The following is a 21,771-nucleotide window of genomic DNA, read 5'->3' as shown; positions in this document are numbered from 1 at the left end:
TTTTACTGCCAGCTTCTAAGCCAAGACACTCCACATTCAAGACTGAGTTAGCAAACAGTGAACATCCCTGGTGCTCTGCTGGCTGACTGCAAGATTTGCAGACTTCAGTTCTTTGCTTATAGCTGCTTTTCACTTGTCAGAGGTAGCTGAACTCCGCAGCCGGCCGCTTCTTCCCACTTTCCCCGAAGAGCCCTCCAAGGTCTGCTAGGAGTATTTCATGCATACAACTCATGGGAGCAGCTACATTCGCTTTATTTGTGCAACACTGAGCTAAGCTCACAAGAAATCGGCAGAAGCAGAAAGCAGCGTCATAATTAATCTCTGAATTCCTTCCCCATGTGTTTCTCGGCAAGCCCTACTCGCTCAGAGCTGTGATAACGGCACGTGTGAAGTCATGAGATGTGGAGTAGCCGCCCATGTCTGGTGTCCGCACCTGTGAAGAGAGATGGGGAGGTTAGCAAAAAGGCCATTTCTTCCCCCAGAAGAGTCCTTTGTGCAAGAATATTAAAATACCGCTTCCAAAACAAAGTCAATAGGAACAATATATATTTATGGAGGGAGCAATATTTGTTGGTATCTAGGAATTTAAAAACTTTCATATTTATTATGGCAGTGGTTCCAATCAGCTAAATACTGTGGACCCCTTTTTTTAAAAAAGCCAAGCCATGGACCCCCAACTTTTGAAAATTGTGATCTTCATGGTGTTTTTTATTATGTGACTGGTGCCATGGACCTCCTGGGTGGCCACCAACAGGGAACTGCTGTATTACAGTATGAACTTCTATGGGCTACAGTTCACTGCATCGCATGCATTAAGTGTTATCCCAGGGTGGAATTGTAAAAAGCTAACTGAGGGAAAGGAAATGCCAAACAGTACCAGGTACCAATGAGGGACGCGGGTGGCGCTGTGGGTAAAACCTCAGCGCCTAGGACTTGCCGATCGTATGGTCAGCAGTTCAAATCCCCGCAGCGGGGTGAGCTCCCGTCTTTCGGTCCCAGCTCCTGCCCACCTAGCAGTTCGAAAGCACTCCTAAGTGCAAGTAGATAAATAGGTACCGCTTTATAGCGGGAAGGTAAATGGCATTTCCGTGTGCTGCGCTGGTGCCGGTTCGCCAGAGCAGCTTCGTCACGCTGGCCACGTGACCCGGAAGTGTCTGCGGACAGCGCTGGCCCCAGGCCTCTTAAGTGAGATGAGCGCACAACCCTAGAGTCAGACACGACTGGCCCGTACGGGCAGGGGTACCTTTACCTTTGCCAGGTGTCAGGGAACTGACATCGGAGCCAGAAGTGGAGGCAGGTCTCCCAAGCGATGCCGGAGAAGGGCCAAGCAGGGAGAGAGGGGACTCATCAGCTGGGGAAGGAAATCAGCGTAACACCAGGGATAAAGGGGGGCGGAGGGGGGAATCGGAGAGAGGGCTCCAGGACTCTTCGCTGGTCTCCAGCGGGGAGAGCACAGGTCCTCCGCTACCCACACCCACCCTGCGCAGAAGACTTCCGCGCAGGGAAAGTAGGCGTAGACTTGGCGTCAAAGAACTTCTTTGCTGGAAGAAGTTCAAGAAACGCCCACTGACGGATACTGCTAGCGACTGAACAGCCACGAAGTGAAGGGCTGTCCAGCCAGGAAAGGTTTAACCAGGCTACCTAGCCAGGAGTGGCGGCAACTTACGCACGAGCAACCCCATATAACCATTACACCAGGTACCAATGTTAATTATGCAATTACTAACTTCCAAAACAGTGGATTGCACATACATAATTGCAAAGAACTTCAAAGATTTTAAAATTGCTTTATCACATTAGAATCCTAGGAAAAAATGGCTTGTTTTCCCTGGATCCCAAGCCAAGAGGGAAGAGCTACTGCGAAAATCTTCCAAGAGACGATGGATCTGCTGGAGTTTCAGATTAAAAAGATCATGCAACAGCGGAGGGTATTAAGAAGGGACCTGAAGCCACACAGATGTGCCCTCATTTCTGTTGCAGATCCCGTGATTTACAAACTCCTCCCTTCTAGTTTACAGTCTTTAAAATTATATATATATAAATTCTGTGGAATTCAGGGCCGAGTGATCACTAATGGCAACGGATCTGCAGCCTTTGTGCTGCAGGAAAGAGCAGAGCATGGAGGTCTCCACCTTCCTCTTGAGGCCACTGCTGGCTTTCTCATCCCTTGACTGCCTGGCCAGCCTTTCAAACTGTCTAGCCACCCTCCCTCTTTTGTTTTCCAAACTCTTGCTTTCACCCCAAATTCTTCAGAAGACTTCTCTAAAGCTGTCTGGAGTTGGCGGACATTACAAAGTCTTGTGGAAATCATTTTTGTGGCCAGTCCTTAATAGGCTGACATTTCTGGCATTATGTGAAAAACTACAGTGCAGGAGCTGTTGCTGCGCTGCGTGTTTTATATGTGTTTGTGTGCAAGTCTAGCCCTCCTACAAAGCCACGAAGCAAAACATGCAATGACCATTTTTAAGCAAGTCTGTGAAATAATCTTTTGGTTTTCACCCGACAGCATTTTAAACCAATGTGTGGTCAGAGCTGTGAATGATGAGAAAGTTGTTTGGACACCACAAAGTAGGAATCCCTGAGGTCCGAAAGAGTTTCTGTCCTTTCTGAGTAGTCTTTGGAATCTCCCTTTTTACCCACCCCAAATCAGGAATTTTCTTTTCTGTGGCGGGTTTGTCTGAGATCAGGTAATCCCTGTAAGTTCCTTTGGCAACTACCACTTAAACAGCAAGTGCAGGTGAATCTTCAATTGCGCGAGGGAAAAACGGCTTCCTCTCAACTGATGGGCAACAGAACAGAAGCCTCGGGCGCTATAAAGCCCTGCCTGGAACTGTGGATTTCTTTTGCAATGATTGTAAAGTTCCACCGTCTTTCCACAGGACTGTTAGTTGCCCTGGGGGAAGTTTAAGTTGAGGTCAAGCAGGATATAAGATAAATAGAAAATCCTTGGAAGTAACAAACAGGCTTAGGGGTAGAATAAGGATACGTGGTAGTAAATATTAAGGATTAGAATATTAAAGGAGAAGAGGTTAGTAAATGAAAGGAGTTAATATTATTAGAAAGATGAACTTGGAGAACTGCTATAAAGGTGATATTATGAAATTCAGTTAGAGGGGATTTGAGGAAGTCAGTCACCAATGTGATGAAAGTTGGATATTTGAAGAGATCTTTTTTTCTTTCTTGTGTGTTTAGCTTATTGTGGTGTTTTTTTTTTCTTTGTTGTGTATTTTGTTATGTTATTTTTGTGATGAATGTTGAAAAGCAATAAAATTTTTGGAAAAGAAAAAAAAAGTTGAGGTCAAGCAGGATGTGGGAGAGGATCTGAAGGGCTAGTCCTGCAGAAGCCAGAGTGGAGTCCTTTGTTGTCGCTGCAGAGAAGCAATGACTGGAAAGGACAAAGCAGGAGATCTTGGCTGAAGGACAGGAGGACAAACAGCTTCCTAAGAGAAAGGAGCTGCACCAAAGTGAGACCCTCTTCCCTGGGGGGCGTTGGGCTGTCCTTCGCTGGAGGCGTTGCAGTAGGGGCCGACAGCCATCGTGTCAGGGATCCTGCCATGTGCAGGCAGCAGGGTGCGCTAAAAGACCGCAAAGGTCCTTCGCCACCCCACAGCTCCTTTTGCCTTTCTCACTGCTGCCACACAGGGAGCCAACGTTTCCCACCTGCTGTCTACAACCCCTTCCCCACCAGCTCAGACCCCGTAAGCACAGATGTGAAGGGAGGACCTTTGCCGCCCACCAGATATACTTACTTTCAGCAAACTGTTCACAATGTACAGGGGTCCCTTGGTTCTCAATCAACTTGGAACCCAAACACTGCGAATCTGGAAGTATGTGTTCCCGTTTGCAAACTTTTTTCGGAAGCAGAACACGCTCCGTTTTGAGTGTTACGCTGGGGTCTGTTTCTGCTATTTAGTTTGCATTTTTGTTTTTGCAGCTTTTTTGTTGTTTTTGTGACCGTGGAACCCAGTTCAGCTACTGATTGATTGTGTGACTGCAGTGCAGTGTTTATTGCTTTCATTTTAGAGATCAGTGGTCTTGTTGGATAGTAAAATTCATGTTAAATTGCTGTTTTAGGGGTTGTTTTTAAAAGTCAGGAATGGGTTAATCCATTTTGTGTTACTTTCTATGGAAAGGGCACCTTGCTTTTGGAATGCTTTGGTTTTGGAACGGACTTCTGGAACGGATTAAGTTTGAGAAGCAAGGTACCACTGTACTTATTTGCCATTTTGTGGCCTCTCGCCTGCCTGGGAGAGAGCCCTTTGGCGCTCTTCAGAGCTACCTCCTGTTTTCCATGAGTTTCGCTTGCAAGCCTGGCCACCTGACCTCTGACTCCAGATCAGGGAAACACCCCCAGGCCCTGCACCATCCTTTGGGCACCCCACTTTTCACTTCTCTCCATTCGCCCCTCTGCACTTCCTGTTCCTTAAGCAGCTGTTCGCTCAGGGGCTTTTGGCCCTCGACTGGGCAAATGTGCTAGGAAATCCTGGTCTGCTGCATCTTCCCAGTCCTTGGAGAAGTCAGGCGGCCCGTCCCTCCGCAAGTCCTGCTCACTGAGGCGCTCAGAAGGGCAACTTCAGCAGCACTTTCCAGCATTTGTCAGGAACAGAGGGCGTTCAGCTGACACCGAGTTTCCCGAATCCCCATTTATTTAAACATATTTCTACGTCACCTCCATAAATCCTAAGGTGCTTCACAAAGCACACTTTAGAAGTACAACTGGCCCATCAGGGCAGAGGCTAAATGAGCAGCATCCCACAAGCAGGCCAGCCAGCAACGTCCTTGGAGCCTGGGGGAGCGGTGATATTTAGCAAGAGCTTAAATGACACGGCTGCCAGACCTGCCTCCTGGGTACCATAAGGAGGCCTTCTACCGGCACCCCCACCCTGGTCTGGAGTGCTGCGGGGGGGAGACAACTGGAGCCCTTTGCCACTGAAATACCCTCTCTAGGAAGGCTTGCCTGGCACCCCCCCCCCCCACCCATGGCTGTTTCGGTTTTGAACCGCTCACGTGTATAACTCTAACTTGCGGAAAAATCTAAACTACCTGGATGAATTGCTGGTGGTAAGCGTGATGTTCACTTTCTATTTTAGTGATTACTGCTTTGCTAGCCATGGTATGTATGGTCATGCAATGATGCTGAAGGCGCAGGATGGACAGTGTGCAAATGAATATGGAGGCAGGGAGAGGAAGCTCTAGTAGGGCGGGAAGAGAATGTCTGTTGTTTCACACGGACACGGAACAAACGCTCGAGCTGGAAAGGGAGAGGGGAGCATCCGTGGGGCTCCGTTGGGGGGCCAAGAGGAGGGAGGGAGGGAGGGAGGCAGACCCAGGTGAAGCCTCTGGCTCCTGCCACTCCAGGGCTGCCAGACCAGTTGGGGCTGGGCAAACGCTTCACCATGCAGAGGTTCCCCACGGCTGGAACTTCTCCAGGGGCCTGGTCTGGAGTCCAGAGGCCCAGTGCTCTCCCTCTGGGGTCCACAGCAGAGATGTTGCCAGGAATCAGACACACACAGCCCCAAGGAGGGAGCAGAGCCACTTGGTGCAGAAAATCCGCAACGGTTTTATTCACAATTAATATGGAGTATGATGACAGCTGAGCACACGTGGGATTCTCTGCCCACACATTCACGCCAACACAGCCAGCTGGCCTCAAAATGAGACAACCCCCATGGGGGTCAAACCACCACCTGACACATGCACCACAGGCAGATTCCGACAAATCCCCATGACCTGGATTTCCGTGGGCCTAAAGGTCCATTTGCAGAGACTGGTGCCAGGCTGTCATGATTCTGCAAGGGACCACAGCTGTGATAAAATCTCCTTTCCCCCCCCCCACCCCTCTCTCTCACACACAGAGCACTCCTCCTCCTGTGTCAGAACTGCAGGAACCAAGGGTCTAGCCACAAAAGGTACCCTCCTCAGCAGGGTGGGGGGACTGGGACCCTTCCCCACAAAGGTCACAGCATCGCCTGCAGAGCTCAGCTTTGCTGAAAAGGGACTATGGGCAGGAAAAACCTCTTTCCCTTGAAAAGGGGACCAAGGCCAGTTCCAGCCTGGGCTTCAGTGGGAAGGGGGGGGGTATTTCCACCCAGAAAAAGAGGGGGAATGGGAGGGGGCAGAGCAGCCTGAAGGATCCCAGCCTCTCAAGAGTGCCTGCTTTCAAAACTATGGGCAAGTCTTTGTGGGGGGCTCCAGGGGGAGGCCTGCCTGAGGACCCCAGGCCTGGAGCAGTTCCCAAAGGCTCACAGCACCGAGGAGTGTCCTCAATTCATCTATGGGACCCATACCCAGGGTTAAGAGATGGGGGGGGGCAAGAAAACATTCCCTCCCCAGTAGGGACCGTCCAGCTTCAGATCTGAGACGCAAGGGAGAGCACGCCCAGATCTCTTCTGAGACAGGCAGCCCCGAGGGAGGAGGTGTCTGTGGCGCCCATGTGCTGGGGGGGCTGGGAGCAGCTGAGGGCCAGGCCAGCCCTAGGCCCCGTAGTGGGGGTGCAAGTGGTCAATCACAGACTTGACGAAGTCAGAGGTGGTCGAGTAACCGCCCATGTCCTGCGTCCGCACCTACAATCCAACACAGGGAAGGAGGGGAGAGGGAGACAGACATGTGGCTGTGAGATGTGGGAGGGGGGAAACACGAACCCCCCCAAAAAACAGGGAAGGGGACAGTCCCAAGCTGCACCCAGAGAAAGTGAGAGGCAAAGGGAGACACAGAGACACTCTCACCCCACCAAGGCCACAGACCACAAGACGGCAGGTCAGTTCACAGAAGGCTCTGAGGAGGGGAGACGACAGGACAAGGGGAACAGCTGGGAGAAGGGGGCAGAAGACGCAGGACCCCAGCCCCATTTCCCGCTGGATGCTAGCAAGTACACGTGGCTGGCTGTTTGCAGCTGCGAAAAGGAGAGAGGCTGTGCTGGGAAGAGTCTTGTCCTGTGAATGGCACCAAGAACCAGCCGTGCCACAAGCGGCGAGGTCACCCCAAAGGGATGGAACAACCACACACACGATTCCCAATCAGGTTCTGCGTGAGAGAGAGGCGGCCCTGTTTGTGGCCAGGCCCCAGGGTGGGAGAAGTCTGAGATGGGTTGGGGGCAGGCACTGTAGTCAATAGTCCCTTCCCTGCCAAGGGAATCTGATCTCTATTCCCAGTTCCACACGGAGAAACTGGCGTCTCTCTGAGAGCTGCGTCCACTGAGCTGCAGTTGCGCTGGTAAATGAGGAGTGTGGGGGGGGGAGCGACTTGGGTGCCCAGGTGTTGAGCTCAGCGGGGGAGGCCTGGCTGGTGTGGCTCCCAGGGGGGTGGGCTGACCTCCACTCAGAGGGATGTATGCCTGGCCACCACTGGCCAATTTACCCAGGAGGCTTTTGGCAGAGCAGGAGACTTCCCTCCTGCTGCCGCTCTGTGGTGCTGTTTTGTTACTTTGGTCATTTTTGGGGTTTTATTTCAGGAGTTTTTGGTGGGGACGCAGGAGAGGGCCTTCTGGGGAGCTGGGCTGCCTCCCTCCTTGCTGTCCTTCTGCGGGCAGATGAAGCCTGTTTTGTTCCAACAGGCCTTTGGGAACTGTATTTTAAGCAAGGGTTTTTAATTGTGCTTTACTGTTTTTGCTATCTGTATTTTAAAGGATTTAATTTTACGCTGTTTTAATTCTATTATAGTTTGATCACTTTTTAACTTTTACAGTGGTACCTCGGGTTAAGTACTTAATTCGTTCCAGAGGTCCATTCTTAACCTGAAACTGTTCTTAACCTGAAGCACCACTTTAGCTAATGGGGCCTCCTGCTGCTGCCGCTGGAGCACGATTTCTGTTCTCATCCTGAAGCAAAGTTCTTAACCCGAGGTACTATTTCTGGGTTAGCGGAGTCTGTAACCTGAAGTGTATGTAACCCGAGGTACCACTGTATATGTTTTTTGCTTTTTGTATTTTATTTGTGCTGCTTTAATTTGTGTAAGCTGCCTTAAGTCCTGCGCTGAGGAAAAGGAGGGGTATAAAGAAATATAATAATAATAATTTGAAAATAATTTTAAGTAGGATATTTTTGTAATCCACCCGGGCACCATTTGATGAAGGGTGAGCTCTAAGTACAAACAAGCCCCAATAGCCTCCTCCTCCTGGGGGAGTGAGTCAGCTGCCCTGGCAAATTCTGCCCCCCCTTCTCTCTGTGGCCTGAACTCCCCCCCAACTGCCCCAACAGAACCTCCCAGCCAGAACTGGGCACAACACGGAGGGAAGAGAAGCAGAGACAGGTTCACCACACAGCAGAAAGGAAAGGACAGAAATCAGGCCGCTCAATACTCACTTTGCCAACTTTGATCACCTTCCTCACGGCGTCCGAGATCATGGTGGAGTGGTATTCCAAGCTAGACGGGGAGGAGGAAAGAGGAGGCTGACACGAGGAGTAATAACCCTGTGAGGTAGGCCACCCCGGCCATCACCTCTTCATAGCTATCAACCTTTCCCTTTTCTTGCTGGGAATCCTATTCGGAATAAGGGAATTTCCCTTTAAAAAAGGGAAATGTTGACAGCTATGCACCTCTTTAATCTTCTACCCTTGGGCAGGAGATATAGAAGTATAATCAGCCGTACCAACAGGCTAAAAAATAGCTTCTGTCTGGGGGCTGTTAGGTTGTTGAACGGAAAATAACACAGTGAAATTGACTTGCGAGGTGGTGTGCTGTTCGATAAAGGTGGTATTATTATTCTGCTCCCCGCCCTCTTGCCACTCAGCCCAGGGAACTCACTTGAGATGCCTCAACATGTTGGCCGAGGAGAGCAGCATGGCTGTGGGGTTGGCGATGTTTCTCCCCACAGCCTGAGCAAAGGGGTGACGGGCGCCCTGGAAGGAAGGAGAGAAAGGGGAAAGTGCTCTCAGACACGTTGTGCCCCCCAGCTTCCCCTGAAGCCCCCGGGACGGAGGGAGGGCGAACCCGGCCCCGATCAGCTCCTCACCATCTCAAAGACGGCGTATTCAGCACTGTAGCTCTCTCCAGGAACCACGCCGGCCCCACCCACCAGGCCGGCCGCCAGGTTGTCAATGATGTTGCCGTACAAGTTGGGCATGACCAAGACGTCGAACTGGTAAGGGTTTTGCACCAGCTGGAAGGAAGACACGGCACACCGTCACACGTGGAATCGTGGCAGGAAGCACCGTCCCGTCATGCCAGTCTCACGGGCAGCTCACGGTTTTGTGCCCAAGCTCCTCTGCAGGCCACATGCCAGGAGGGGGTGAGGCCGCCCAGCAACCGAGACTTGCAGGGGCACACCGCCAACGCTGGGGGACTCCTCTGGCAACCCACAAGCCTGGGCAGAGGGGCAAGGGTCCCCAAGGGAACGTATCTGCTGAAGGAGGCAGCGGGGAGGGAGGGGCCGAGGGGCCTGGCCTACCTGCATGCAGCAGTTGTCTATGATCATGGTGTCAAATTTAATCTTGGGATACAACTCAGACACCTCTTTACAGCAGCGCAGGAAAAGCCCATCGCCCAGTTTCCTGAGAGAGAGAGAGAAGGCAGCCTGAAATTCTGGACGCTGTCCAAAGTGGGTATGGTGGAAACAGGAGACAGACTTGGGGTGGAATTCAACTAAGGCTGACCTACTGAAAATAAGGATCATGACCAAGTTCGGCCATTCATCTCAACAGGTCAACCGCTTTGTTCCATGGAATTGGCTCTGTCACCAAAGGTCGTTCAGCATTTGTAAGAACCTGACCCCTTAGTGTGGCAGCACGAACACTTGGGAACCCCCTGGGTGTTGAGATGGGGACTGGGGGTCAGCAACAGGAAAAGGAGCCCCCAGCCAGCCGGCCCCTGCCCTCCCGCTGCTCCCCACTCACATGATGTTGGCTTTGTGGACGGCCGTGACCTTGGAGCGCCCTTTCTTGGTGGCAAAGTCAAAGGCAAACTTGGCGATGCGCTGCGACTTGGCCCGAGTGATGATCTTCATGCACTCGATGACGCCCTTGGCACTCTGAGCACAGAGGGGGCACAAGCAGCACAAACCACATGAAGGAAGGCTTTGCCCCCACCAAGGCCCCCGCCCCTTTCAAGCATCAGGCCTCCTGGGCTCTGCTCAGAGACTGCCTCCACCTGGCTCTTCCTCCTCACCCGCCCCCTCCTGCCCGAGAACTGTTTCCTTTCAAATTTTATAACTTTAAGAACTGGTGCCTGGGTTTGCTTGTTTTCCTCATCCCATCCCAACCCATTTCCTTTTGTGCTGCGTCTTTTGGAATGTAAGCCTGCAAACAGGGGTTGTCTTGTACATCAACGTTCTTAGGCAAGTTGCCCTTAGAGCTAAATGAACCTGCTTAGCATAAATGAATGAATCTGAAGCAAGCAGAGCCTGCCTTCTCCAGAGCCAAGGTTCACACAAGCTTTGTCTCCTCCCCACTCCCCATTTTACTGTGGGGGCTGTCAGTGTACACAATCTTTCACCCCTGACCCCATCACCAAACGTTACGTTAGAAACGTCCTTCCCATTCAGACAGTGGCTCTCACACTCCCTGCATCTCGCTCAATTGTGTAACTTTAGGCAAACTGCAGGACCAGCACAGCAAGGAACAGAAGCCCTTCCAGCAGATGCCAAACAGATGTAATAATTTATAATAATAATTTATTATTTATACCCAGCCACCCTGGGTGGCTTACAACAAAGTATTGAAATACAGTGGTCTGTTAAACATTAAAAGCTTCCCTAAACAGGGCTGCTTTAAGATGTCTTCTAAATGTCAGGTAGTTGTTTTTCTCTTTGACATCTGATGGAAAGGTGTTCCACAGGGCAGGCACCACTACCGATAAGGCCCTCTGTCTGGTTCCCTGTAACTTGAGTTTCTCACAGTGAGGGAACTGCCAGAAGGCCCTCAGCGCTGGACCTCAGTGTCCGGGCTGAACGATGGGGGTGGAGACGCTCCTTCAGGTATACTGGTCCGAGGCCGTTTAGGGCTTTCAAGGTCAGCACCAACACTTTGAATTGTGCTTGAAAATATTCTGGGAGCCAATGTAGACCTGGTCTATGAGCTATGTGCTTTTCAAAAGACACCTGAAGGCAGCCCTGTTCAGGGAAGTGATGTTGTATAGTGTTTTGACTCTCTTTTGTCAGGAGCTGCCCAGAGTGGCTGGGGTCACCCAGCAAGATAGGTGGCATGTAAATTATATATTTATTTTTATCACTGTATTGGCGGCACTCACTTCGTGCTCCAGGGAGCTGTACTCGCCCTCCGTCTGCTCACGGATGATCACCAGGTCCAGATTGTTGTGCCTCGTTTTGTAGCCGGGCAGGCTGTTCACACGGACCACATTGGCAAAGAGGTCCAGCTTGCGCCTGGAAGAGGGAGGCCAGAGTTACAGAGACAACCACCACCATTTTAAAGTGCTGTGTCAACACCAGTCGGCCCCACATCCTCCAACTCTATCTGCCCCCATGGCTGCTCATTCAATTCTCTGTCTGCTCAGTCACCGGGATGGGCTGGCCCAGCAATAGTAAATAATAATAATAAATAAAAAGTTTATTATATGCCGCTCATCTGACTGGGTTGCCCCAGCCACTCTGGGCGACTTCCAACAAAATCTAAAACCATCACACATTAAAAACTTCCCTATCCAGTGCTGCCTTGAATAAGGCAAAGGCACCTGAGCCAAGGCTTTCACCTCGCCCGTATGCCCCCTGCACATGATCTACCTCTCTCCTCTGAAATGCATTTAAGCCAGACTCCTTGGAGTGTAGCAAGATTGGTACCAGAAACTTCATTGCTAATTTTGCTTTGTATTTAAGGCTAGACTGTTTGGTGGGTTTTTTTTGCAATTTGTAATATTATTTTGTTTGCTAAATTGTTGATTTTTGTCATTTTTTAATTTACCGACATGCTCCTCATTTTGATATTTTGGATGTTTGCAGCTTTGGGCAAAGCTCATTGTGGAAAAGCATCATAGAGGGAAACACAACCTTTACATCCTTTCAGACCACAGCAAATTGGATGCCTTTAGCTGGATGGTGGCGGCATTTGAAGTTTATCTAGTCTACCCGGTGCAAGGCTGCCGAAACATACCTGAGCCTCATGTCGTAAGAGGCCAGTTCCCCTTTGTATTCCATGGGGGTGTGGATCTTTCCTGCAAAGGCGAGAGACAGTGAGAAAAGACCCCAGCCCTCTGCAGAGGAAAGCCACAGGGTAATAAGGGGTAATAAGGTGAAGGTGTGAACTGGCAGTCTCTGAAACCTTGCTAGGGGCAGCCCAGAGAAAGCCGTCTCCTTGCAAGATGTAAGCCACTTCCCCATGGCCCAGATCAGGCATAGGCAAACTCCGGCCCTCCAGATGTTTGGGACTACAATTCCCATCATCCCTAGCTAACAGGATCAGTGGTCAGGGATGATGGGAATTGTAGTCCCAAACATTTGGAAGGCCAAGTTTGCCTATGCCTGGCCCAGATGCACGCCATGGGCCTCTAAGGCGTATGAAGGAAGCCTTGCCCACCAACTTCCCCTCACGCCGTACCAATGAGGGCCACTTTGCTCTTGTCCATGGAGCCAAGGACTTGATCCAGGATCTCCTCTGAAGCCATGTTCTGCACCTCACTCAGGTGGTGCTCATCAAACTGCACAGGAACACCAGCCGCCTGCAGAAACACACAGGGGAGGAGAAGGTGGGGTGTCCTCCTGCTGGGTCACATGGCTAGGGTAGGCCCCTTCTGCCCCTGGAGATCTCTGACTTCCACATACCACGTGGTCGTCCCATGCAGAAGAAAGTACTGCAGGGGCATCCCTCTCCGCCTCTTGCAAGGAATGTCACATGCGGAAAGGGAATCCTGTCGAGGTGCGCGGGCACTGCGCAACACCCATACTGGCTGTCACAGGCACCCCCAAGGATGAGCCAAGCCAGGAGAGATTTTCCCCAGCAACCCTGGGATGCAGCTGGGCTTGGGATTCTGATCTGAGCCCAACTGTCTTGACCTGAGGACCAGACCTTGGGGCTTGACAGCACAGGGGCCACGGCTTCATGCAGCGCAAGAGACTGGAGCGTCTCAGCCAGCCAGCCCTTTGCCTCCTCCCAGCCCACGCAGGATATCCCCAAAGCCAAGCTCTTGAGAAATCGCCCAGCGAAGCAAGCGCTCTTACCTTGAAGACTTCCTTGACGGAGTGCATGAGCTCGGGGCCCACCCCATCCCCTGGGATCATGGTGACGGGGAACACACCCTCCGAGCTGAAGCTCTCCGCCTAGAAGAGAGCACAGAGTCACACCCATCCTGTTCCTCATAGCAAGGAGATCTGGTTTTTACTTCCCATCCTCTAGAAGGGGTTAAAAAAACCCAACCGTCTAAACTGGGGGGAATTATGCAAATCAGATATACAGCTAAATGAGCACCCTGGCAGGAGCTGAACAGATTTATCTCTCTTTTCTTAAAAAAACCCTTTGCCATAGAACTGTCACACCAAGGGTCATCTGGTCCAGCCCCCCACAATGTATGTATGTATGTATGTATGCCCCGCCCATCCGGCTGAGTTTCCCCAGCCACTCTGGGCGGCTCCCAATTGAGTATTAAAAACAATACAGCATTAAATATTAAAAACTTCCCTGAACAGGGCTGCTTTCAGTTATCTTTTAAAAACAGGATAGTTGCTTATTTCCTCGACATCTGATGGGAGGGTGTTCCACAGGGTGGGCGCCACTACCAAAAAGGCCCTCTGTCTGGTTCCCTCTAACCTCACCTCTCGCAGTGAGGGAACCACCAGAAAGCCCTTAGCACTGGATCTCAGTGTCCGGGCAGAGTGATGGGGGTGGAGACGCTCCTTCAGATATACAGGACGGAGGCCGTTTAGGGCTTTCACGGTCGGCACCAACACTTTGAATTGTGCTCGGAAACGTACTGGCAGCCAATACAGATCTCTCAGGACCGGTGTTATATGGTCCCGGCGGCCGCTCCCAGTCACCAGTCTAGCTGCCGCAGGAATCACAACTACAGCATCCCTGAGAGGGGGCCATCTAACCTCTGTTTAAAAACCTCCAATGAGGGAGACATTTAGGAAGGGCGTAAACAAAGATAGTAAGCAACTTCCAAGCAAATATAGGAAACGGCCTCAAAGGCCAGCCTGTCTGCCCAGGAGAATCACCTGACTGGAAGCTCAGTTCCAGGGTCTATGGCAGAGGAGGGTCTCCCATCATCTTCAGATTCCTGATCCTTCTCACTGGAAACACCAGGGACCGAACTTAGGACCTTGTGCAATGAGAGCAGGTGCTCCCCCAGACCCTCCCCTCCTCAAAGATGTCCCACTACTGGGAGGGTGTTCTTATCCTGGACTTAATAAATGGGATGAAAATTGTCCCTTCTTTTTCTTCTTCTTCTTCAAGGTATTGAAAGCAAGTGAGTGTGTCTCTCTCTCTCTCTCTCTCTCTCTCTCTCTCTCTCTCTCTCTCATATCAGGTCCTTTCCTTGAAGTGAGAAAATTATAACTACACTTAAATTGAGCTTTTCCAAAGGATTTCAAGCACCACACAACCCTCACCGCCAGCCTGACAAATCTGGAGCTATACTTGATAATCTGATAACATAGTCTCAACTTGGTTTTTGTCATTTTAAGCCATGCGCAACTGTACTCATTCTACAGGCCTATTTCATAGCTTTGCTTTTCATTTTTTCATTTTCATTTTTAAAAATTTTTTATTACATTTTCGTACTACATAAAATACAAAAGAAAAAACACACTGAACACAAACATATACAGTATAAACCTATCTCCTTCCCTGCTTCGTGAATTCCCATCTCCCCACCCTATCACTCCCCTCCACCACACCTTGACTTCCTTAACTTTTAATTTCAGTACTCTCATTGCAATCTTTATGTCATGTCTCCATTTTCATCTGTTTGTTACAATTGTTCTCTCTGTTTTGTATACATTATAACATGAATTTTAAAAAAGCACTACACATACATTGGTGGCCCTTGAAGCAACCCTGTAAGGTATGACAGTATTTTTAGCCTCCTTTTGCAGATGAATTACAGCTCTCTTATCATCTCGTACACTGGTTGCAACACAGAATTGTGACATAGAAAACCATCAGTTAACAGAGAAAGCCTGGAGCTGGAAGAAGGGAGAGCATCTCCACGCGCCCAAGAGAGAGGAGGGACCTTACCTTGGCTGGCTTCTGCAGAACTGCAGCTGAGGTGCTGAGGCTCCTCCATGCCCCACAGCTCTGCGAGAGCAAAAGACTCTGCAAGAAAAAGGGAATAGTAGTAGTAGTAGTAATAGTAATAATAATAATAATAATAATAATAATAATAATAATAGTAATATGGGACTTCCTCTCCTGGTATGCCCCATGGAGGACCTTACAGTCTTCAGATAAAAACATCTTGGAGGTCCTGGGCCACAGGGAGGTTAGGCTGGCCTCAACCAGAGCCAGGGCTTTTTTGGCTGTGGCCCCGATCTGGTGGAACACTCTGTCACAAGAGACTAGGGCCCTGCGGGACTTTGCAGGGCCTGCAAGACAGTGCTGCTCCGCCAGGCCTTTGGCTAAGGCACAGCCTGACCCCCCCCCCCTTTCTGTAATCCTCACAGAACTCTGTCCCAGTGGCTGCCATTTGATTTTGAACTGATTTTAGAATACTGATTTTAGAATGCTGTGTTACTTTTATTGCTGTTAGCCGCTCTGAGCCCAGCTTTGGCTGGGGAGGGCGGGATATAAATTAAATGTTGTTGTTGTAGTAGTTACTATTTATTTCTACCCTGCCCACTCTGTGCAGCTTTCAGCAAAAGATTAAAAATACATTAAAACATCAGTCATTAAAAACTTCCCTAAACAGAGCTGCCTTCAGATGTCTTCTAAAAGTCGTGTAGTTTTTTCTCTCCTTGACATTTGATGGGAGGGCGTTTCACAGGGCGGGCGCCACCACCGAGAAGACCCTCTGCCTGGTTCCCTGTAACCTCACTTCTCACAGGCAGGGAACCACCAGAAGGCCCTCGAACCAGGACCTCCGTGTCCCGGCTGAACAAGTGGGTGGAGATGCTTCTTCAGGTATACTGGGCCGAGGCCGTTTAGGGCTTTAAACAGGCTCCAGCTTCTAATATAAGGAGCTGACCCCATATAAGCAAGGCTCAACCTCTAGCGTTACTCCTTAGGCTTTACTAAGGCAGAAATCTCTCTTCTTCTTTCCAGTTTCCCAGTGTCCCACCAGAAACCCCACAAGAGGGCACTGTAGGAAACAGCACCCCCAATTTCTTTCCCCCAGCAAACCAGTGGCACATTCGCAGTGGCAGTGATGTTCCTCTTGTTTATCATGGTTAATGCATAACATTGATTTAACACATTCGAAACCATCCAAGTCAGTGGCCACCAGCGCATCTTGTGACAGTGAGTTAGTGGACTATGCTGAAATGACAAAACTAACTGGAAAGCTCAGAAATCAAGATGGCAAGAAATTTAAAAAAGAATGGAAAATGGTTATTACGTATTTGCAAAAGTACTGTAAACAGGTTACCGTATTTTTCGCTCCATAGGACGCACCGGCCCATAGGACGCATCAAGTTTTTTGGGGGGGAAATAAAGGAAAAAAATTTTATTTACCCCCAGGCGCTTGTGGTGAAGGCAGCGGGGAGAAGCACTCTTCTCCCCGCAGCCCGCCTTCAGACCAGGTCTGGGGACAGTGGGAAGACGCGCTGCGCCTCCCAGCTGTCCCTGGAGCTTGTGGGGCAGGCAGCGGGGAGAAGCGCTCTTCTCCCTGCCGCCCGCCTTGAGATCAGGTCCGGGGACAGCGGGAAGACGCGCTGCGCCTCCCAGCTGTCCCCGGAGCTTGCGGGGCAGGCAGCGGGGAGAAGCACTCTTCTCCCTGCCGCCCGCCTTCAGACCAGGTCCGGGGACAGCGGGGAGACGCGCTGTGCCTCCCCACTGTCCCCGGAGCTTGCGGGGCTGGCGGCGGGGTGTCCCCTCTCACTCTGCAGGCTTCAGCGAAAGCCTGCATTCGCCCTATAGGATGCACACACATTTCCCCTTCATTTTTGGAGGGGAAAAAGTGTGTCCTATAGAGCGAAAAATACGGTAATACACTGGCAGGATTTTAAGAACACTTGTAATTTTATGATTAATACAGGAAATCTGAGGTAGAAAAAATAATTTGGAGTAGAAATGGCATATAGTTGAAAAGGGAATTTAAAGAAGGGGGGAATCACGGGATTCAGAGCATCCTTTTTATGGATTTGATATTGTTGTTGTGTATAAGTTTCTTTGTTTGTGTTTGTTGTTGTGTTTGTTGTTGTTTGCTTCTTATTTCTGTTGAAAATTTAATAAAAATAAAAATCATCTTGTGACAGTGAATTCTGCAGGTCAGAACAGGGAACCTTTGGCCCTTCAGATGTTGCTGGACCCACCAATTCCTACCAGCCCCAGTCATTATGTTAACTATCTTTCAATTCCTGGCAGGAAGCCTTATTTTAGATTTGCACTGATTGCAGATTTGAAACTGGGCCAAGTTCAAGGTGTTATTGTTAGTATTTAAAGCTCTTAACTGGGAACTAGCTGACCTAAAAGATCACCTTACCGCAACTGCTTCAGTCGGTGGAATTGGCACTACTGCAAGAGTCACATAATACCCGTTCTGCACTTGTAATAACTTATTCATCTAGTGTGACAGCACCTGCACTTTGGAACTCCCTGCCTGTTGACATCAAGCAGGCAGTGTCACTGCTAAAAACATTCTTGTTTAGACAAGCCTACTCAGATGCTTAGAAAGTGGATGTGAATTTAAACCCCTCTCAGTATTTTACCTTCTTGTACGTTTTAAGCTACTGTAATTTTTTCTTGATGGTGATTTTCTTTTTACATCTTTTCACAAACGGCTTTGAGGTGTTTTTCTTACAATCAAGCCACGTATACATTTTATGAAATAAATAATTCTAGAGACAAGCTTCTTCCTGAAAGGCTGCCGTTTTCACAAGTTCTTTGGGGGTACGCAGCGCTGGGGCCCAGGCACCTCCTCATGTGCCAGCCGTCCCTGGGGCTCCCTGCCCAGGAAGACTCGGAAGGCAAGCTCCTTGAGGTGGGGGTTTCTCTTGGGGGCCCTGGCTGCTGTTGGACTACAACTCCCATCGTCCAGTGGTTGCAGGACCAGTGGGGAGGGATGCTGGGAGTTGTAGTCCAACAACAGCCGGGGACCCACGTTGGACTAGGACCTGGGGGAGACCAGGGTCCGAATCCCTTGGCCATTAAGCCAAAGGATGACCTTGGGGACCCATTGCCGCCTCTCAGCCTGACCCTCCCGGGCATTGTACACCCTTGAGCAAATTAACTGAAACAAAGCATGTTTTCTATCTTACTCGTAATCCCATACTCAGAACAAACGCGAAAAGTCAGTTGATCATTATGGTGTTGGAAGTCTGCAGCCAATAGAAGGAATGATGCGCTCGCCGCAATATATTGAGGTTCTACGAAAGAGAGTTATTCCAGAGCTGGAAAAGAGGTATCCCGACGGTACTGGGATATTGCAGCAAGACCTAGCCCCCCCTCATCACACATCAAAAGTGGGGAAGAAATTCAGGACAGAGCAGCAAATACAGGTACTTGATTGGCCAGGGAATTTGTGGGCTATTTGAGTTGTGATGGGTTTATGTTGTCAATAAAATTAAAATTCATAAAAATAAATTAAAAAGGAGAATTTGTGGGCTATATGCAAAAGTTGCCTGCGTGCTGTAGACTGTACGACTATGGAGAAGCTCATTAAGGCGCTGATTCAAATGAGGTACAGGGATCCGGAAATGAACAGGGACCGTTCAAAACTAGTTACAGGTAGATAGCCGTGTTGGTCTGCCATAGTCGGGGGGGGGGGGATTCCTTCCAGTAGCACCTTAGAGACCAATTAAGTTTGTTACTGGTATGAGCTTTCGTGTGCATGCACCTTTCTTCAGATACACAAGTATCTGAAGAATACCTGTGTATGTGAAGAAGTGTGCATGCGCATGAAAGCTCGTACCGATAACTAACTTAGTTGGTCTAGTTACAGATAGGTAGCCGTGTTGGTCTGCCATAGTCAAAACAAAAAAATTTTTTCCCTTCCAGTAGCACCTTAAAGACCAACTAAGTTAGTTCTTGGTATGAGCTTTCGTGTGCATGCACACGAAAGCTCATACCAAGAACTAACTTAGTTGGTCTTTAAGGTGCTACTGGAAGGAAAAAAAATTTTTAGTTGGTCTCTAAGGTGCCAATGGAAGGGTTTGTTTTTTTGGTTTGAAACTAGTTAGACTCCATAACAAACCATTCTCAAATGCCGCTTAAGAATAGAGGGGATCGTATCCGTGACAAATGTATGTATACAGGGGTACCTCGGGTTAAGTACAATCATATCTCGGGTTGAATGTGCTTCGGGTTGAGCGCGTTCGAGTTGTGCTCCGTGGCAACCCCGAAGTAATGGAGCGCGTTACTTCCGGGTTTCGCCGCTCGCGCAACTGCAGATGCTCAATATGTGCAGAAGTGGCAAAACGCAACCCGTGCATGCGCAGATGCGCCGTCACGGCTTACGTTGCGTTCAGGATGTGAACGGGGCTCCGGAACGGATCCTGTTCGCATCCTGAGGTACCACTGTACAGTACTTAATTCGTTCTGGAGGTCAGTTCTTAACCTGAAACAGTTCTTCAGCTGAGTTACCACTTTAGCTAATGGGACCTCCTGCTGCTGCCACTGGAGCACGATTTCTGTTCTCATCCCGAAGCAAAGTTCTTATTTCCTAATGGGTTAGGGTTACAAAAAATGGATTTGTTTTTATTCTTCTTTTTTCTTTTTCATGTGTTTTTTTTGTATTTCTTTCTTTTTATATGACCTTTTTAAATTTATGTTTTTGTAAAACTTCAATAAATATCTTTTTTAAAAAAAGCAAAGTTCTTAACCCAAGGTACTATTTCTGGGTTAGCGGAGTCTGGAACCCGAGGTATATGAGTTTTGTACAACAATAACCACCTTGTTTGTTCCATTAATTGTTTGTTCCGATTAATTTGCCCCAGGGTGCTGGGGGGGAGGGGCTCTCCTGGGAGGACGAAGGGGGTGCAGACGCCCCCGAGGCAGCCAGCAGCCCCGCCAGGGGGACGGGGGTCCGAGGCTGACAGACGAGGGGCTGGGGGGCAATTCCGGGGGTCGGGGGCTCAGCCCCTCCTGCCAAAGGGCGCCTCCCAGAGACCCCTCCCCGCCGGGCCCCCCCCCCCCGCTCCCCTTCACTCACCCTGGCAACCGCCCGGACACCGCTCAGCGCCGCCATCTTGCCGCCCCACAATGCTCCGCGGCCCGGAAGGAGGCTCGGAAAGGGCGCCACCATCGAGGGAGCGCGGGCAGAGCGGCGACAAGGTTCCGGTTCCGGAATCCCTGCCGGCCTTGGAAGCCGGACATCCCGCGCATGCGCACACGTGTGCCATATATCTATATCTATAGATATCTCTCATATATATATATATATATATATATATATATATATATATATATATATATGATATCTATAGATGTAATTTCATATATATATATAATTTCATAATTATCTCTCTGTGTATTATTGTTGTTGTTGTTGTTGTTGTTGTTATTATTATTATTATTATTATTATTATTATTATTATCTTTTATGCCTCTGTGTAATAAAAATGCACATTATTCCTTCCTGTAGCAATAAAGCCTTGCAATAAAATCCCTACCAAACAGGTTGAAATCCGAAGTCCATCTGCCTCTGGAAAGATGAGTTCTTGACGGCCTGGAATAAAAAGAAAGTTGTCTGCCCGGCAGGCGTCCCCTGCCAAATCTCCAGTGGCAGGGAGTTCCACAGGACACAAGAGGCCCAATCTCTCCAGCTGGGGCAGGCAAGGAGCCAGGAGCTCTGGGGCTCCTCTGAGCCCGAGGGGAAGCTCTGCAGGGAGCCAGAGAGACACCCCCCCCCACCGCTGGAAAGGAAGGGAAGGCAGAGGGCGAGGTGGCCTCCAGAGGCATCCAATCACTTTGGCCTCCTGGGAGATGGAAATTCTTGATAAACTGTCAACAGAGAAGGACATTGACAGGATAATTGTAATAAGCTGCAGTTTTATAAGAGTATAGCTTTGAAGCAGATGAATAAATGAGCAAATTAAGTTAATTGGGATAAGCAGAAAATATTAAAAATAAGTTTAAGGAACCGCAGAAAGGGGGGGAAGGAAGTCGAGTTTTGAAATGTTGAAATTATTTAAAATTATTACTTCCTTGGCTACAAGGGATCACCAAATAAGACTGTGGCAGAGAAGACACTGGGCAGAAGGTGACACTGCCTTCAAAGGGAACTGCGGGGCCCGGGGCCTCGCCACTTTCTCTGCGGAAAGGTGGGTGGGTGGGATCAGGGCAGCGGTTTAAGAGCCAGGGTGTACATCTAGCAGATCTGCAGATTTCCATGAGTAACACTGTGAGGGAATAAATTAAGGGATATAGGAATTTCTGGGGGTGGAGCACCTTAGTCTCTTGCAGCACAAGGAACAAGAGTCGTGTGGCACCTTCAGGACCACGACATCAGGGTGCCACAAGTTTTTGTGCATCGCAGTCCACTGCGTCAGATGCACAAAATGTCACCCTGAGCTGCAAGTGAGTGTATGTGAATTTGTGTGTATGCGCACACACTTGGATTTGGGGGCATGGGGTGTAGACAGCAGGATCAGAAAGAAAATGCAGAAGAGCCTAAACCATGATATTGATTTTATTTCAATATTTCTAAAGCACACTTTCATACTAAAGTAATATAAGGTGGTTTACAGCATAAAAGCAAACTCCAATACCTTCAGTACAGGCTTGTTGGCATCCATCT

At 49.5% G+C, this 21,771-nt stretch overlaps 2 protein-coding genes across 3 annotated transcripts in view; both read right to left on the bottom strand.

Moving 5' to 3' along the window:
• Positions 1–21,771, bottom strand: part of WDR54 (WD repeat domain 54) — a 285,494-nt gene that overhangs the window by 139,511 nt on the left and 124,212 nt on the right. The gene's annotated exons all lie outside the window — the stretch shown is intronic.
• Positions 232–20,318, bottom strand: IDH3B (isocitrate dehydrogenase (NAD(+)) 3 non-catalytic subunit beta). Of its 2 annotated transcripts, none has more exons than XM_083571604.1 (12): positions 20,185–20,318; positions 15,117–15,194; positions 13,103–13,201; positions 12,483–12,603; positions 12,039–12,099; positions 11,182–11,314; positions 9,831–9,964; positions 9,386–9,488; positions 8,951–9,097; positions 8,743–8,837; positions 8,301–8,361; positions 232–433 (listed from the first exon to the last, which is right to left on the bottom strand). In XM_083571604.1, the coding sequence occupies exons 1-12, from the start codon at positions 20,275–20,277 to the stop codon at positions 356–358; spliced, it is 1,203 nt and encodes a 400-aa protein (XP_083427730.1). In that variant the 5' UTR covers positions 20,278–20,318; the 3' UTR covers positions 232–355. The 2 variants fall into 2 exon arrangements, with proteins under 2 accessions (XP_083427730.1, XP_083427729.1); XM_083571603.1 differs by lacking the exon at positions 232–433 and adding an exon at positions 5,541–6,563.

The sequence above is a fragment of the Podarcis filfolensis genome, assembly GCF_964270895.1.
Source record: "Podarcis filfolensis genome assembly, chromosome: 9".
Lineage (NCBI taxonomy): Eukaryota > Metazoa > Chordata > Lepidosauria > Squamata > Lacertidae > Podarcis > Podarcis filfolensis.
This window is presented reverse-complemented; position numbering and strand designations above follow the sequence as displayed.

Bases quoted from the DNA above. Each gene is read 5' to 3' on its own strand.
- IDH3B (XM_083571603.1), bottom strand. From the start codon at position 20,277: ATGGTGGCGCCCTTTCCGAGCCTCCTTCCGGGCCGCGGAGCATTGTGG. The intron at 15,195-20,184 runs GTGAGTGAAGGG...TTTTTCTTGCAG, and splicing joins GTGTCCGGGCGGTTGCCAGG to AGTCTTTTGCTCTCGCAGAG. The intron at 8,362-8,742 runs GTGAGTTCCCTG...CTCCCCGTCTAG, and splicing joins AACATGTTGAGGCATCTCAA to CTTGGAATACCACTCCACCA.